This window comes from Tiliqua scincoides, chromosome 11 (genome assembly GCF_035046505.1).
Source record: "Tiliqua scincoides isolate rTilSci1 chromosome 11, rTilSci1.hap2, whole genome shotgun sequence".
NCBI classification, from domain to species: Eukaryota; Metazoa; Chordata; class Lepidosauria; order Squamata; family Scincidae; genus Tiliqua; species Tiliqua scincoides.
In genome coordinates this window covers 18,363,455-18,381,802 of record NC_089831.1, presented here as the reverse complement: position 1 = coordinate 18,381,802, position 18,348 = coordinate 18,363,455, and the positions used below count along the sequence as shown (strand labels likewise).

General features: G+C 45.5%; 1 protein-coding gene across 3 annotated transcripts in view; it reads right to left on the bottom strand.

Moving 5' to 3' along the window:
- Positions 1–566: 566 nt before the first annotated feature.
- Positions 567–18,348, bottom strand: part of PRDM10 (PR/SET domain 10) — a 64,432-nt gene continuing 46,650 nt past the window's right edge. For all 3 annotated transcript variants that reach the window (XM_066639196.1, XM_066639194.1, XM_066639195.1), the window contains 11 exons: positions 16,958–17,305; positions 15,235–15,390; positions 12,932–13,111; positions 11,239–11,349; positions 9,960–10,160; positions 8,922–9,068; positions 8,035–8,205; positions 4,492–4,632; positions 2,561–2,729; positions 1,888–1,997; positions 567–1,662 (listed from right to left, as the gene is read on the bottom strand). In XM_066639196.1, coding sequence (XP_066495293.1) covers positions 1,450–1,662; positions 1,888–1,997; positions 2,561–2,729; positions 4,492–4,632; positions 8,035–8,205; positions 8,922–9,068; positions 9,960–10,160; positions 11,239–11,349; positions 12,932–13,111; positions 15,235–15,390; positions 16,958–17,305 — 1,947 coding nt within the window. In that variant the 3' untranslated portion in view covers positions 567–1,449. The remainder of the gene's footprint in view (positions 1,663–1,887; positions 1,998–2,560; positions 2,730–4,491; positions 4,633–8,034; positions 8,206–8,921; positions 9,069–9,959; positions 10,161–11,238; positions 11,350–12,931; positions 13,112–15,234; positions 15,391–16,957; positions 17,306–18,348) is intronic.

Here is an 18,348-nt window from a genome sequence, read left to right as displayed (position 1 = left end):
TCCTGGCCCCACCAGGAACATCTCCTGCACAAGCTCTGGTGAACAAATGGGCGGCTTACAAGGGCACAACCTCTTTTGCGCTGCACAGTTGATCTCAATAACAGGGCTTATGCAGAAGATGTTCTCAGTAGACTGTCCCAGGCTCATTCAATTAGGCAATCTTATTGCAATGGCTTTTGTTGTTGTCCTATAATAGTCGCCCTCTGTCTTTGTGTGTTTTCCTGAGTACAAGGCCATTCATTTTATGAAAGAGCCCATAGAAATTACCAACCATTTTTCATCTGGCCTCTATGAGGAGATGAAATGCATGAAATGTTTTGGAGTAAGCAGCAATAAGACCACATCTCCAGAGAGATATGCAGAAGTAAGAGGGTCAAAGAGTGCTGTTCTAATACAGCGAGGTAAGGGAAGTGTTTAGCAGCAAGTGCACTAGTAACAAGAGTTCATGCCTCTAAAACTCTCCCCAATGCAATATACACGTTGGCTCCTGCCAAATCCCTTCTGATACAATAGTCAGTAATGAACACATTGAAAGCCACTGAAAATATTAAAACATCACTGAGCCTTTTATTCTTTTTCCAGGGACAGGAAATCATCCCTCTCGCACAGAGGGGACACAGTTAAAGAGCGGAGGGGTGAAACTCAGTGCTACCATTTATGTGATTCTCTGATTTTGATTGGTTCAGTTGAGACTGATGAGGGTTCTGAGCGTGCTCCCTTTGTACTCTCCAGAACTGAGTACCAGGGCAGCACAGATGGCAAGTGAACAGTTCACAGGCTTCCAAAAATAAAATTAAAAATAATAATTTATCTACTTCTGCACAGCTTCACAGTTTCACTGTTCCATCTGTCCCACGCATAGAGTGGGAAATAACGGCTTGCAATTGCTCCCTCCTTCCAGGCAGATTTTCTTTCCCTGCCCCCCATCAACCTTCTTTTTCAGACTGCTGCATTCCCTTCTTCCATGGCTATTTAAAAAAAAGCCAACTGAAATTTAACAAGCTACTGAAACAAACCACAGGATGGTGTTTTGTTTTTAAATTCTAAGTATCAGAAATTGACATGAGATATGGTGCTTCTGCTTATAGGTACATTTATCAAACCTTTTTCTTCATGGTTGAAAACACTGCTGCAAATCCAGCCACAAATGAGAAAAAAGGCTCCTCAGGAATGACTGCCAAGAAAAAAATATGGGGGGGGGGGAGCGTAGCTTCCATCTTCTTTGACGCTTCTTTGTTAACAGGCTCCAGAGGCTGGGGGCTTGCAAGCGTCTTTTTCAGGTATCATTTAAACCTGAACTTTTATCAAGCATTGGCAAGAGATGTAGAACTTCAGATAACACAAGTGAATGTTGCAAAACAACTCTTGGTGCCAGAGACGGTGAGGATTTTGCCCCTTCTATGTCAGCGGATGCCACTGGAATTCATCACATATTGCCACAAAAGACATTCACGGCTTCTCAATGTGCACATCGCTGTTTCCGTTACCGTTGGTGGTGGTTGTGATGATGTACTGTGTGGTGGGCTGTGGATTGGCTGTTTGTGATTCTAAGGAGTCAGAATGTGCTGGTGTTTGAGACAGCCCCACTTCCACCCCACTGGAAAGCGAGAGGTTCGGCTTCACGTCCAGGTCTGGTTGACTTCCGGCTATTACGTAATGCGTCTGCAGAGAAAGACATCCCATCAGTTACTCCACATGTCATTTTTTCCCATCACATCTTAAACAAATGTTTTATTGGATATTATACATTATGCATATATAAAACACTTGACTCTGGATTAATTCAGTGAATTACGTTATTGTTTCAGCTGTTCAGTTTAACAATTTGGCATGCTTTGGACTGCAGCCTTTATTTGCAAATGGATCATCTGAGCCCTGTCTCCTTACCTGGGCGACTTTCACTTGCCCCGTGTTCACTGTTGTGACAGGAGTACCTACAGGTGGCTCTGCAATCACATACTGACCCTGTGGAATCATCATCTGAAACTCAGAGGAGGCTGGAGACACAATTTAGAAATACAGTTAGCATGAAATCATCATCAGTTTAGGCATGATGCCTTCACTCCATTTTGGGTCTCAGATACAGAGGAAAGGGAGACTGCTCTTTACTAGTGTCCTCCACCACCTTCCAGAAGATCATGTTCTGAACTGAAGCCTCCTTAGACTCTCATCCTCAGCTGCTTTGTCTCATTCCTGGCCCTCATCCCTCTGCTCCCTAAAATAAGGCATAGCAGGTCATTCATAGGAAGAGCTATCCCCCTTCCCACAAGACTTAGCTCAGAGTGGCAGTTGCACTGGTGCTGTTGAAGAGGCAGGGTGGCACCCCAATCAGTGGGGCAACCTGGCTGCCACTCTGCAGGCCCCCGCTTTACCCCCACACACAGAGGAAACATCCTCCTTCCAGTTCCAATCCTCCCTGCTATCCTGCAGAGCCCTCAGCCCATAGCCATGAGTTTCAGGATCATTTAGTCACAGACTGAAAACTGCAATGAAGTAAAGGCACATTCCCAGGGGCAAAAAGTGGTGCGAATAAGGAGGAGAGTCACACGTTGATACGCACAATAGCTGCGGAAAGCGTTCCACTGGCTGGAGAGATAGGTTTGTTGAACTGAGGAGCCTTCCTGTGCTTGCAGGGTTTGGCCTTGAGAGGAGGTGGCTGTCTGCATCTGGGAAGGGCTGAGTTCCTGCTGGGATGGTTGGGATGAAGGGCTTAATGGCTGACCTCCCACCTGGAAAAATAAGAAAGAAATGAAATGACAGCATGCCTCTTCCAAGAAGTTAGACAAAAGGTATATCACCTCCATTAGAAAGGTTCTAGAACTAACCCACTGGGTCACTGTGTGTGGGGGGGTGCATAACGTAAGTCTCAAGCAACTAATGTTGCAGTGTGCACCTACAGCAAGTGTACTCACTATGAGTATCTGCTTATGCAAGACAAAACTAGTAACTTTTCCCCATAAGAAATAATAAAGGTACTTTCATAGTGGACATAGTAACACCTTTTGTTGTTTGTTTCTACCGCTTTATATTGAGTTAATAAATGCTACTGCTATGTATACATGATTTCAAGCGAATAAGCATGATTAGTTTGGTGCCTAAAGGAGAAAACAGAGGAAAAGTGCTTAAAGCCTTAGTTCCAAAGTACTTAAATGCTTTTTCTTTTATTCTTAACACTCCAAGAATGATTGGCACAAAAATAACTTGTTCCCAATTAAGCAGGAGCTTGAACCCAGGATTTCTAGATATAGTCCAACCTTTTGCCACTGGAATGCACAGCTGATACTGCACAAGCTCAAAAGTACAGAAAATGGAGATGTTTTGTATTTCAATAGAAGATTTAAGGACAGTCTTGTCTGCACACTTAGTGTGTACAAGTTGAGACTAATTATTCGCATGGGTTCTGTTCCAAGCACTCAGGTGGATGGCAAAAAACACACTATAGCAAATCAATTTAAAAAACAAAGTTTCTTTGCTCTGGTGATTTAAAAACAGCCTTGCTGACCTTTTGACTCTAAGATAAGAGTCATTAAGAAGACAATCCATCAACCAGTCCTCTTCCAAGAGCTTAGAAAGCTTCACCCAGCCCCTCCCTTCACCAATGCAAAGCAATCACCTTTCTTTTACATGCTCAGGAGGAAGGGAGGGGCCCGCTGGAGAGAAGGATTGATGGATTGTCAGCAAGCTGCCCTCTCTCTCTCTCTCTCATTAAGGAGGCTACTGTTAAAGGACATTTTTTAAACTGATTTTAAAGGGATGTATTTCCCCTTATCCAGGGATCAGTACATTCCTTCTCATTTGCAGGGGCCATTCATGTTGAGTCAAATCCATGAATAAAAAATCCGTGTATAAATAGGCTGGACCTGTACTTATTTTATTTAAGTTTTGTATAGTGAAAAAAAAAATGAACTCCCCCCTCCACTAAAGATGGTCAAGATAGCCTTACAAAAAAACACGGTTGTACCTTAGTGTAATGCAGGGGTGCCCAAATCCCAGCCCTGGGGCCACTTGTGGCCCTCACGGCCTCTCAATGCGGCCCTCAGGGAACCCACAGTCTCCAATGAGCCTCTAGCCCTCTGGAGATTTGTTGGAGCCCGCAATGGCCCGACGCAACTGCTCTCAAAGTGAGGGCGACTGTTTGACCTCTCGCGTGAGCTGCGGGATGAGGGCTCTCTCCACTGCTTGCTGTTTCATGTCCGTGATGCAGTAGTGGCAGCAAAGAAAAGGCCAGCCTTGCTTTGTGCAAGGCCTTGTATAGGCCTTGAGCTATTGCAAGACCTTCATTCATTCATATAAGTTCATCTTTAATATATTCATTTATGTAAACTTATGTAAATTTATTCAAATTTTAAATGTAAATTAATTCTTCCCCCTCAACCCCCAACATTGTGTCAGAGAGATGATGTGGCCCTCCTGCCAAAAACTTTGGACACCCCTGGTGTAACGTATCTAGCATAGTGAGTGACACTTTCTTGCTGTGAATGCATGAGCTACCTGTGAGGACGATTGGGCTGCAGGGGTTGGTTCTGCGACCTGGATATGCTGCACTTGGATAGCATGCTGGGTAAATGTCTGTGGATCATGCAGCTGTCCAACGTCCACCGTGGAATGCTGGGACTGGTGAGGTGAGGTAGCCTAGGAGAAAAACACAGAATACAACTCTGTCCTGTGACTGTTCTTAGCTCCATATTTCCACAGGTTCCAGACCACTTGGGTTAGGGTCTCAATTCCCATGTTTCAGAGACACAATTCCCCTGTGACTTCATCACACACAATTCTGGTAATGTAAGTATACAGAAACTATAGTAAGCACACTTACTATAGGGACTGCAGGGAAGAACCAGAGAGAGAAGGGGCAATAATACAGATCTTTTGATGTAATCCTGTTTCTTTCATGCCAAGATACTGCCTAAGACAAGCCCTGCTAGATAAGAACAAGGACCCAACCAGTCCAAAATTCTGTTTCCATCAGCAAGACAGGAAGAGGTAACAATGCTGCCAGTGCTTTGCCTGCGGAAGATGCAGATTCTACTCCTGGCATCTTCAGTTACAGAATTTCAGGTAGCAGTGAGGGAAAGATCCCTGTACTTGAGGCCTTGGTGAACTTCTTCTAGTTAGATTAAATAAGAACTGCCCAATCCTATGCCTGCCTACTCAGAAGTAAGTCCTATTGAGTTAATTGTGACCTACTCCCAGGTAAGTGCGTAGAGGATTGTAGCATAAATTAGATGGCTTGACTTGGCATAAGGCAGCCTCATATGCCTTTGGGAAACAACACCCTGTTTGGGAACCTGAAGCAGAAAATCCAAATTTTAATTTGAAAAAAATGTAATATATTAGAACAGCCATTTTCAACCACTGTGTTGTGGCACACTAGTGTGCCGCAAGTGGTCCACAGGTGTGCCACAAGAATTTGGGGGAAGATCATTTATTAGTAGGGCCAATGGGGTGTGAGCGCCCCACTGGCAGCATGGTGTGCCTTGTCAATTGCTAAAAACCTGATGGTGTACTTTGACAATTTTGATGCCTTGTCAGTGTGCCATGAAATGAAAAAGGTTGAAAAATCGATGCACTAGAATAATCTGCCCATCAAAGACAAGATTAATGTCCTAATGGCACAGCTAGCCCTGCTCTTGTGCTTTTTCAATCATAAGTTATGGAAGTGGTGTGAGATAGAGTCTTGGGTAGAGATGTTTGAAAACGGTGTTCTTTATTTTACTCAGAAGTAAACCCATTGTGTTCAGTAAGATTTAGCCTGTAATTCTGTCTTACTGGAAACAAACACCTCTAGCCATGGGGCAGGATCATGGCATAGATCTTGGATAGATATTCTAAGCACTACCATGTGATGAATAACAAGTGAATAACATGTCATCTTTGGTATCACAGGAAAATTCTGCTGTTTAGTAAATACAACTTAGAAAGCAAACAAAGCAAAGAAGACATTTTCCAGAAGCATAAAATAATTATCTTAATTTATTCATACATTTGAGAGCTTCTCATATTCTAACATCATGATGAGGTGTAGAATCTTATACCAGGGGAACAGAAAACATTTCTCATGTCTTAACTCACTCAACAAAGCCTAATTAATTGTAGCAGCATAATGAGAAACCACAAAGGAAATGCAGCACTGGAGAGTCTGGCCTCAATCTCTCCTTGGGCTGCCTAAGCAGCAGCGCTACTATTGACAACAACTAAAATTAAAGGCTTGCACAGAAGATCATTTTTTATGTCTGTCCCCAGTCTCAACAGGTTACATTCAAATCATCACTTCATTTTGTATTATTTAATAAACTTGCAAGATGTCACATAACCCATGCATCATTCATGGACTCTTCCTTTATTTGGGGCCCACCTGTCAGCTCTGACCCTTGAAAGGGGACACAAAAGCCTTATATCTCTTAAAATCAATGGTGTATCTAGGGTGAGGCAAGTGAGGACATCTGCCATGGGTGCTATTTGAAGGTGCATTTCTGCACCACAACCTATGGTGTGTTTTTGCACCAGTTTCAGGGGACCTCCAAAAAGAGGTATTTTTCATTTCTTTTTTTTAGGGGAGCTTAGTATCTGTGGATTTCTGCATAAATTCACTTGGTGAAACAGGGCTGGCTTCCTCCCCATTTCCATGTAGCCTGATGAATAAATTCACTTGGAGGAATTAACAGGGCTGGCATCCCACCCCATGATCTCTCCTTTTCTGTTTGGACAGGAGCACAATTTCAGTGCTTGCCATGGGCACCATTTTCCCTAGATACACCACTGCTTAAGGTGCACACATACACACACACTTCAATGCTGCTGTAATCTAATTTGCATGCCACCCTTCTTTCAGGGAGCTGGGGGCTGCATGCATAGTAATTCTCCTGCATAATAAAAAAAAGTTTTTCACAACTCTGATTTAGGCTAGACTGAGAAATAATGACTGATTAAACATTGCTCAGTAAGTTTTACAGCTGAGTAAACATTCAAATCCAAGTCTGTCTGAAGTCTACACACACTACACCACACTGCTAAACAATGTGTAGAGTTTCTCCAACTACTCCTGGCGGGCCCTTCCTCTCTGTTTAGGGTCACTGCAGATCAACTCCTACATTGTCTTATGTGCTAATTGCATGTATAGGTGGGGCCTTAGTATCCATGAAGGATCCATTTTTCAACCCCTTGTGGATACTGAAAACTGCAGATATTGAAATACATGATTTTGGGCCCCTTTAAAGCCTCCGAAGCCCAGAGCAGAGTTTTGATTGCCTCCGGAGGGCTTTCTGAAGCCTGCAGAGGCTGCCGGCATTTGTTTGCGGTCTCTGTGGGCTTCAGAATGCCTTGTAGAGACAAACAAGCCACTTCCAGTTTCCCTCTGGAAACCTGAAGTTGCTTTTTTTGCCTTTATGAGGCATTCTAAAGTCTGCAGAGGCCATGGCATATGCACATGGTCCCTGCAAGCTTCAGAAAACCCTCCAGAAGTGACCAGAGCACAGCTTAGTCAACTTTGGAGGGTTCAGGTGGAGCAGGTCCGGGGGACCCACATTTAACCAGGCTGCAGATATAAAATCCATGGATAAACAGGCTCCACCTGTATTCTTTAGCACACACATGTAAAAACTGCTGAAATTGGTAATCACATGATTCCAAGAACACATCCAAGACTCTTAATCATGTCAGATAAACAATGGGAGCCTAACCTGATAGATGAACAATTTGATATGGATTACCTGCCACATGATGAATGTCAGCTGCAGTGCAAGCCTAAGCATATTTACTCAGAAGTAAATCCCACTAAGCTGAATGTGCCCAGGAAAACAGTCCTAATACACAGTTCCCTGGGAGTAAGTTCCATTGAATTCAATAGAATTTAGCTCTGAGTGCACATACCTAGGACTCTAGGACATACCTAGGACTGGGCTCCCTCTGAGGTACCTAATGCTCCCTGCTACTATCTTTAAGTGGTGCTTTTTTTACCAGGATTGTGTGAGACAATGGCTTAGCTGAGACTTCAATGGCAGCAGGAGATGCGAAAATAAGCCCAAAGGAACTCACCTGGGCCACTTGGACAACCTGCAGCTGTATATGCTGAGGCTGCTGCAAGCCAGTTGCCGATTGTGACACGGGGATGTACTGGATTCGCTGATATTCACCTTGTGGGGTTCGGAAATCGGTTGTCAGTGTCTGAGACAATTCTGTCATTGCTTGGGTTAGCAGATCTGTTGTCTGAGTAAGAAAGATATCATTAAGGGTCGCTTTTCAAGGTCTCATTGCTTATTTGGGGAAAATCTCTTGAGCTAGTTTCAGTTGGTTTTACTGCCCACTTCTCTTCCCAGACAGTATTGCAATTAATGCTTTTGGGGGGGGGGGAACCTTTATAGCCTATCCTGCTGGCCTACTAAGTCAGAAGGCGGGGAAGAAATACTTAAATAAAGGCACTTCAGAGAATTCTGGAGCACATTATTAGTTGGTACTGGACACCAGAGGAGGTCTATTAAGTTTTTCTGGAACCCTGAGTGAGCTGAGATTTAGGAAGTGAAGTTTTCCCCCAGCGTGGAGACAAAATGAAGGGAAAGCTTCACTGGCGCAATTTCCATGAGCCAGGCCACTATTAAAGGCACAGAAGGGAAGCCAATATAGTGGCTCTGACTTCTGCTAGCCTTTTCCTGCAGTTCTGGGACCTGTAGTGGGGGGATGACAGTGGTAACTACAGCAGGTACTATAATGCACCATGTAAGTGTCCCCTCCCGCTCACCATCAGAGCCTTTCTGGGCAGCAAAAGCACTGCTGTTGCTACCCAAAATGACTCCAATGGCCAGTGGGAGGGGCTGCTTACATAGCAGGTTGTGGTGCCTGAAATACTTACTGCCACCCCCCCATTGCTATGCTACTGTCCTGTCTGTCCCTTCAGATCACTTGACGGTGTGCGCCTGTGCTCTTACCACAACTGTTTCTCCAGTGGTGCTGTCAGCAGTTAACACTGTTGGGGCGGCACTGATTACAGCTGTAGTCAACGGCACGTGTATCGTGTTTGTTGGAATCTGCGCAAACTCTGGGTGTTTCTTGCGAATATGTTGCACCATCTTGGTCTGTGAAAAGGTGGAAAGGGGATTGTCACAGAGTGGTTGGAAGATCTGACCACAGATACGTTAATCACTCACGCAAATGACAGTGCACCAGCAATACAACATGTGGGCCAGCAGCCTTTCAACTTCAGTAGCAAACTGGGTCCTGTAAATATTGTGAAGGTTCCTTTTGCAAGAGCTGAGCTGTAACATGCCTCAACAACCATTCTAACTCTACATCCATTGTGTCTTTAAAGATCAGTAAAGAACTTTTTACAAAATCATTACAAGTTAGTGGTCTGGTCTGCGACTGTAACAAAATCTGAATGAACAAAAGAATAAATGATTTACAGGTTAGTAATGCTTGTAATGATCAAGTTGATAATAAAGTAAAAATAAAGTTAAAGAAATGCAAACATTTTTAAAAAGAAAAAGCCCTCTGCTGGCCTACGCAAACAGGGTATTAGAATGCCTTCCACTCACGCCTTCATTAGTGCACAGACTTGTGCTACAACTGGTTATATCTACTGTATCTCGGAAGTCACTGGGTGTCTGGGTGTGTGATTTGTCCAGAAAGAACCCAAACAGGCTGCCCATAAAGACTGCCTGTATCAGAAGGGCTTCTGAAATCCATGGCCAAATAATAGCCCTAATATCCAAAGCAGTAACTAGTGAAGTTGCTAATCTAACATCCCAATCCACAGAATACCCAGAATAGAACCTGCTAGTCATGACTGCTATTGTACTCTCTCAAAACTCCCGTTTAACCACCCAAGCCAGTTACAAAATCTCTACTGCTTGATGCCACAAGATGTAAAGAACAGACGCTCTGGGTTCATAGATTAACAACGGCTATGTTTGAAAGTATCCATGAGAAGGATGCACATCTGGGAGGTAGTGACAGACCAACAGTACCTTACTGCTATACTGCTTAGAACAGTGAGGGCAGCAAACTGGCGGTGTTTCTATTGTGCCGGTCAACTGGGTATGTGTGCTTAGCATGGGGTCTGGCTCTCCTGGGCCTGCTGGACGTAGCTTTCGAATGCTTGGAGGAAGTTCAGCACCAGGGTGATTTTTCAGAATGTGGGCTTTCCGTTTGCTGGCACTCTTGTAAACCTGTGAGATGGACAATGAATAAGTAGTACAAACAGCTGTGCAGAAAACAGGCAAAAGTCACACTATAAGTATACAGGTCTTCTGTAATGACAATTCTTTTTAGCTTGCTCTGAGGCTTGTTCTCATACTGGGAAACCATGATTTCCTGTTACATCTGAACCAGACCTAACCCAGGGGTTCTCAAAGTGTGCAACATCTTAGGACCTTGTGGGACACTCAGAGGTGCCATGGATGTCCCTGGTGGCCCCTTCTACCTATTCTTCTGAGTGCCACCATCTTGGATCTCATGAAATTTCATGAGACTTGGGAGCCACCATCTTGGATCTCATGAGATTTCACAAGATCCAAGATGGTGGCACCTGGCTGAGCTGGGAAGAAGAGGCTACAGGGACATTGTGACGCTGGTCAGTTTGTGAACCAAAGCCGTCGCCTCTATAAAATAGTTCGTATTATCTAAAAGACAACAGACCACCCAATTTGTAATGCACTTTGAAACGTCTTCTAAGGTAAAGTGCTATTTGAACTACTAAAGTAGGGTAGAGATTTTCATCTCAGACCCAGAATTCTCTGCTGCAGGTACTTCTCATTTAATTTACTGCATTGGAACAGAGGGGGGCAAAATGTGTCTCCAGATGCCTGGATGTCATGTAAAGCAGCCCCTCCCCCGCTGCTTCTGAGTCATTTGGGAAGGCAGGAGCAAAGCAGAGGAGACACCTCCACTTTACTTTCATAGCCATGAGTGGCTTGGAAGTGGAGGGGGCGGTTTACACAGGTGTCTGAGCACCTGAAGACACCTGCCACCTAGCAGCAAGACCAGGAATGTGATAAAACAAACTGGTAGGAGACTCAGCTTGTCAGGCAGAGCTCCAAAGCATGCTTTTCTGTGCTTGAGAAAGCTCTCCTGTCCACCCTGAGCCTCTTACTGGCTTTTGCTGTGTCACTTCTGGCCTCCCAACCTGGCAAAGACATCAGTGCCAGTTACTTTAAATAGGTGGACCATGCTAGGTGGTATGGTGGAGGACAACACTGAGAAACACTGCTCTACACACAATGAGGAACAGGTAGGTTCATTTCATACCTTGTCACAGTATTGACAGAAATAATCTCTGTTGGGCTTGATGATGGGCAGTGTTAACTCTGGCACCTCTTCTATTTTCATTTCTGGATGTCTCTTTGATAAATGATTCACCTACGATTAAAAAGCAAAGCATATTAAAACACACAAACACACACACACACACAAACAACACACCAGTGTTACAGCTGAAAGCTAAAAGACTGCCTTGCATTGGTGCAAGAAGTGGGAAGTCCCTTGCATAGCCTGGTAATACAGATCTTCCGAAGTGGCAGAGAGATAGTATTGCTAAGAGAGGTAATAAGTCACTCATTGTCTCATGTCTAACCAATGTCCCAGAGCTGTTGTGAGGATAGTGGAGGTTAACCCCACTTGAGCTCCTTGAAAGTTTACAGATGCGGTCAACTTGACCAAGATTTAAGAGAGGAAGAGAACTTTCTACAAGAGCAGGGGTGCTCAAATTTTTTGCAGGAGGGCCACAACATCTCTCTGACACTGTGTTGGGGGCCGGAAAAAAAAAAAGAATTAATTTACATTTCAAATTTGAATAAATTTACATAAATGAATATATTAGAGATGGAAAATGAATGAATGAATTCAATCCAGTTTATGATTCCATTCACCCTAATAAGGGGGGGGGGGAACCTTCATGCCAGTTTATGATCCCATTCACCCTAATAAGGGGGGGGAATCTTCATGCCAGTTTATGATCCCATTCACCCTAATAAGGGGGGGGAATCTTCATGCCACTTTATGATCCCATTCACCCGAAGAAGGGGGGATCTTCATGCCAGTTTATGATTACATGCACCCTAATGGGGGGATCTTCATGCCAGTTTATGATTCATTCACACACACACAAATGGAGGGGGGATCTTCCACACTTTCAGACACATACACCCGCCTGCTCACCTGCCCCCTCGCCCTCCCTCCTTCACTCCTTCGTTTGCTTGGGCTGCCTGCCTGCTTGCCCAGCTGCATGCCTACCTGCCTGCCCATGTGCTGCTGCTGCTACCTGCCTGCCTGCCTGGCTGGCCAGCCAACCAGCCCTCCCTCCCTCGGGAGGGAGACGTGCTGCGAGCTGGGCTGGGCTCCCTCCTTCGTGATCTCTCTCTCTCTCTCCCCCCCCCCCCCGGCTCAGGTTGCAGGAGGGGAAGGGAGCCGAGCCGAGCCAGGGGGAGGGGAGCCGAGCTGATCCCAGCCCAGCCCAGCCCATGGGCAAGGAAGAAGAGACTAGCAGGCAAGTGTGCAGGGTCTTTTATAGTGGGAAGTAACGCTAAACAAGTCTCACGTTACCTTCCCACTATAAAAGGCCCTGCACGCCAGCTGGGCTCATCTTTCCTTCTCTGCCACTGAGCTCAGCGGCAGCGAGGGAAAGCAAGGCGCGGAGCTCGCGCGGTGGGCCAACGTAGGCTGGGGTGAGGGCCGAGTGCCCATTGGAAGTGGGGGAACCCCCTGGGGGCCGGATGGGGACCCGCAGCGGGCTGCGAGTGGCCCGTGGGCAGGGGTTTGGGCACCCCTGTACAAGAGCATGGTTGCGGCCATTTTGTCTCTGCATTCCAACAGTCCTCACCCTAAACAGGAATATTTAACTGATTATGAGCTAACACAAAAGGCTTCTCACATAGTAAAACCAATTTCTAACTGGTGGAGGTTGGTGAGCCAAGTTCATGAGGGAGGCTGTTTGCAAACTAACCAGCATGCCCCGCCTCCGGAAACCCATCATGCAGAGGCGACACTTGAACATGAAGCTCTCATAATCCGTAGAGGCGATTCGAGGCTTGAACGTTTTTGAGCGGCTGATGCGGTCAGCTTTCTTTGCTTCTCTTTCTGGGTTGTGCATCCGTTGCATGTGCTCCCGGAGTTTGTCTTTTCTCTGAGAGAGGGGAAAATGTTATAAGAATCAGAGGTCCCTCTGCAAAATGGTGTTGCTTCCAGTTATCTGCAAGCTACTCAGCAGCTTAACAACAAAATGCATTATGCAGACAGCAATGTGCAGTCAAGCATATATGCAATGGAAATACAGAAATCAGAATTTGGAATTTGAAGGAAGATTCTCTAAGTTTAATGAAGGACACATACAGCTGGCCCTCGGCATCCACAGGGGTTCTGTTTCCTGAACCCCCATAGATGTCAAAATCTGCAGATAATGGGACCCATAGATGGGCCCACAGAGGACCGTCGCTTGCATGGAGGCTGTGTGTGACCTCTCCACGCCTCAGAATATCTCTGGACATGACTGGAAGACACCTCTAGTTCCATCCGAAGGTCCTCTATGGACCCACATGCAATGCTTTCTGTTTGGAGGGTACAGGAAGTAACTGCAATGACATCATCACCAGTTCCTTCTGAGTTGGGAAGCCAGACGCAACATGACAAAAACCAGTAAGATGCTCACGGTGGATGAGAGAGGATCAGCACGTGCTTTTTCAAGCACAGAAAAGCATACTTTGGAGCTCTGCCCACTGAGCCAAGCCTCCTCCTGCTTTTTTGTGAGTCATGTTCCTGATCTCACTGCTGAGCAACAGGGGTCCAGAGGTCCCATGAGTACCACCAGGCACCACTGGTGGTACCCATACCACTGGCTGAGAAACACAGGCCTAGCCTACCTCGCACATTGTTGCAAGAAGGGGAGAGGAGGAGCCCCCCATCCTCCCCATCCTGTAAGAAGGGGGAGAAGGAGGAGCCTACCTCTCAGAGTTGTTGCAAGAAGGCGAGAGCGGAGGAGCCCCACACCCACAGCAACCTGAGCAGCTTGAGACGAGCTAAAAGAGGCCGGTCTCTGCCTCAAGGAGAGTACAGACTTAAGCGAAGGCAGGGGCGGGCAAAGCCCAGAAGGGATGGGCAAGCTGGGGAAGTGTCCAATTATTGCCCCTCTCTGCTTGGCCCCCCCAGGCCAGTTCTTTTCCAGAAGCCCTCCCTTTCAACCTCCACCCCCCACTTTCTCAGACCACCAAACAAGGACTCAGCTGCCCCCTACCCTCACCCACAGACTCTCCTTCCTTCCCCCCCCCCATCCTTGTAGAGGGCAGACAGGCTGCCTCCCTCCCTCCCCTCACCTGCATGCTGCTGGGACATTCTGTTTCCAGGTTGAAGCAGAAGTTCAGTAGGGCACATGCGCACGCGTGGTCATGATAACCATTCGCTTCCCCCCTGCGGGCGGGTGTACATGCACACACAGTGGACTCCCGACAAGCCACATGCCCAAGGGAAAACTGTACCCTAGGGTACAGGTCGGCACTCCAGATGTGGGTTGGGGACCCCAGCTGAGATGAATGCGAGGGTTCTGAACCCACGGATAATTAGGGCCAACCTATAATTCATTTTTCTTGTGAGCAAAGTTGCTGAATTGCAGATAAAAAACTAACAGAGCAAGCCAATGCTTGTTTACTCATAAATAAGCTCCACTGTATTCAACACTGTTAGGTAAATTTGCATAGGACTGTAGTCTTTAGGTAATATGAACTCCCTATGTAAATTGCTCAGTTCACCTCCTGCTGAGCCTGATGCTTCTTCTTGGCTAAGATCCTTTGAAAAAAGTTTCAAAGGCAGTACCTGGGTGCTTTTGCTTATCTTATCACTGCTCCTGCTGCAGAAGTAGCCCTGGTGCTCCTAGGAAAAATGGGCCTGAACTAGAAGCTTCTGCAGAGTTATTGGCAAAGATGGTCTGATCTCATTGCAGACATAGCGACACAGTGATAAATAGTGACAGGCCCTGGGCCTGTGCCTGGCATCTGTATCAAAGGCACCTCTATGACTCACTTGCTTGTAATATATTGTGCATGTCGCTTTCCATGATGAACATGTTGCTCACAAGTTGCTGAAGCAAAGGGCATCCCACGCTCTTGCATATGTGACTACTGCAAGGGTTGGTGTGTGCCAAATCCAAAGTGACGTGCACGTAGCACATTGCCTCTATTTCTGAGTCCTGGCAATGAGGGAGAAAGATGTCTCACTAGCATGCTTCTGGTACACGCCTGACTCATTGAACTGCCTTACCTTGAACTGTTTGCCACATGTAGAGCACAGGAAATCCTTGCGGTCTGAATGCCGCAGCATGTGGAGGCGCAGTTTGTCAGGGCGGCAGAAAGCCTTGTCGCATTCTGTACACTGGTAAATCTTTTCTGAATGGAAGCTCCGCACATGTTTCTTCACCTAGCAGCAATGATCACAAGAGAAACAAACATGTCATCACTCAGAAATGGAGCAAACAGAGCAACAGGTAATTTCATTCATCAACACTAATGGGAGACTCCACTGTTCTTAGATGACATTCCTCTTCTTGGACAGAAACAATCTCTACACTATAATGTAAAAAAAAACCTTGAATAATTCAAAGAAACATGATTCAATGAAACAATTCCTTAGCACTACCTTGGAAACCTATTCTAAATATCTCGGAGACAAAGAGAAAGAGCAGTGACTAAAAGTTTAGAGCTCTCTAGCTTGATACAGTGGTATGCTGTATCTTTAAGGGCATAATCCTAACTCCTTATGTCAGTGCTTTCCAGCACTGGCATAGCAGTGCCAATGGGACATGTGCAGCTTCCTGCAGTTGGGTGGTACTCATGGGGGCCTCCTCAAAGTAAGGGAATGTTTGTTCCCTTACCTCAGAGCTGCATTGCCCTTATGTCAGTGCTAGAAAGCTAGTGTCAGTGCTAGGATTGCACCCTAAGTGACTAAAGTGGCTTTCCAGAATTGAAAATTTGTTACCTGAATTTTCCTTCTACTTGTTTGCCAGACAGTGCTCTAAACCCTGAATAGGGAGAGGACAGAGACCTGCCTTGTCTCTCTTGGGGCATATTCTGCCCCAGGGAACCATCCTTTCTCCTACTCTGAACCAAGAACCTCTGGAGTGGTTCTGCTCTGAGTCAGATGTATCACATCTCTGATGTTGTATCTCTAATGTATCCCATCTCATTTCAGGTCTGACGAGTGCTTGGGGCACAGCTTCTTCACCCTGCTTCTTATTGGTATATCCAGGAGCTTAACAAGAGGCCCAAGGAAGAATACCTCCTTTGTCTCAATAGTTACACTACCTAATCCCTGTTAAAACAGCCAAAGAAAATTTAAACATTTAAGAAACAGAAATAAAAACAAACACCTCACAAAAAAATCCCATTTTTCTTTCATAATGATACAATGATACAATGTAAGAACTTGGCAAGTTTTTCTTGCTAATGATACAATGGAAGAACTTGGCAAGTTTATCTTTTCGATGAACTCATTTAGGAAGCTGAAAAGTACTAACTGCTTCTCAGAAAGGTTATATTCAATCATGCATTCAGAATCACATGAGGTGGAACAGTTAAATGTTAAAACACAAGTGGAAATAAGAAATGTAGCTGCTCACACAAGATAATCACCACTCTGCGTAATCATAAAATTGGTAAATATTAACTTTCAAGGACACTTTCTGTCATTGGGCTTAAATCTAAGGCAGATTTGCATATTATTTCTGTGTTACACTGATGTTTCCTGCAGCAAATGTGTGTGGACATCACGCAAAGGGGCACACATGTCTGGGAAACCTGACATGTTTCATGTTTTCGCCCAGATTCCCCAAAGCAGCTCCTTTACACAAGAAAATGTCACAGGAGAACCTGCCCTCAATTCAGCTTGCTAATCTTGAACTCGCAGAGTCTCAGCTGGAGAAAACAAACAGTACAGAGAAGAACTAAGCACTTCTGGCAAACTTTCAAAAGTCGGACCTGCTATTTACCTGGATAAAATCTGGAAAGCGCTTTTTACAGGTAGGGCAAGTGAAATAGCCATCATTTACATGGATTGCCACGTGATCTTTCAACAGATCCAAGCGATCAAAGGACTCAGGGCAGAAAATGCAAGAATAGGTCTTTTGGTCCAAGTGGAACTTCATGTGGCTCTCCAGGGCACTGCTGTTAATGAAGCCTTTGTTGCAGATGTCACAGGTGAGAGGGCAATTTCCTTCCCGCCCATGGAACCTTAAGTGCTGGTCGAGTTTGTCCTTATCCCGAAAAGCCTTCCCACAATGCAGACATCTGAAAGGTCGGAATGACTTCCGGATGAATAAGTGCTGAAGGGCTGCATTCTGAAAAGACACATCAAAGAAGGGACATCTTAGCCTACTGAGGAGTGACAACTTCACAACCATCATAAAAAAGTATCTGCAGTCTTCAGGTGGCAAAAAAAAGAGAGAGGTCAACAGATCAGTCTGAAATTGCAAAGTTGATTCAGTCACAGGGCCTGGAAGATATTTCAGTTATTTTTATTATCCATCTTTTACATAAAGACACATTTTGACAGACTTTTGCCTTCAACTAGGACTTTGCTGGTGTTACATTTTCATACCTTCAGAACCCCACACAGCACCTACTCAATCAACAAAATATAAAAGCCAGAGTACCAGCAATATACTGTAATCAAAGGAGGACAGCAAAGGTTGTAGGGAAAATTAACCTTTGCTGAAACACAAGCTGGTGTTACCTCCCAAAACAGGATGGGAGTCACCACAGAGAAGACCCTTTGGCATGTCACTAGTCAAGCGTCTGATGGCAGAACATGCAAAAGAGTCTCCACAGATGGTCTCAGAAAAAATGGGTCCTTAGGATGCTCTGACTCTAAGTTAGGTGCAATCCTAACTTGCACTGGAAACAGGTAGGCCAGCAGGCCTGCACTGCATCCAGCTCAAGTTTGGGACCAAAAGCAGTGCAACCCGAGGCAAAGAGAAACCTTCTAACTTACTCTGTGTCGTGCTGCAGTGGCCCCAGTGGGTCTATTCAGATCTGCGCCACCTGACGAGGTGGCGCAGATCTGAACAGCCAGGAACAGGGTTAGGATCTGGCAGTTATGCTGGATCCTGGCCCCACCTACCACTCCCTGCCCATGAGAGAGAGGTTGTGCGGTTGGAGAAGGAACCATGTTTATGTTCTGATTTGACTTCCAAGATGGAACGTTTTAATTCCATGCTATGCAAAATAACAGCACAAGCACGCTAGGTAATGGAACATTTGGCTGATTGTGACTTACATTTGAATCCTAAATTGATGGTGTCACTTCCGGCCACGACATCACTTGCAGGTTAATGACATGACTTCTGGTGGTTCCCAACAGATTGTCATTCTAAAAAGGGCC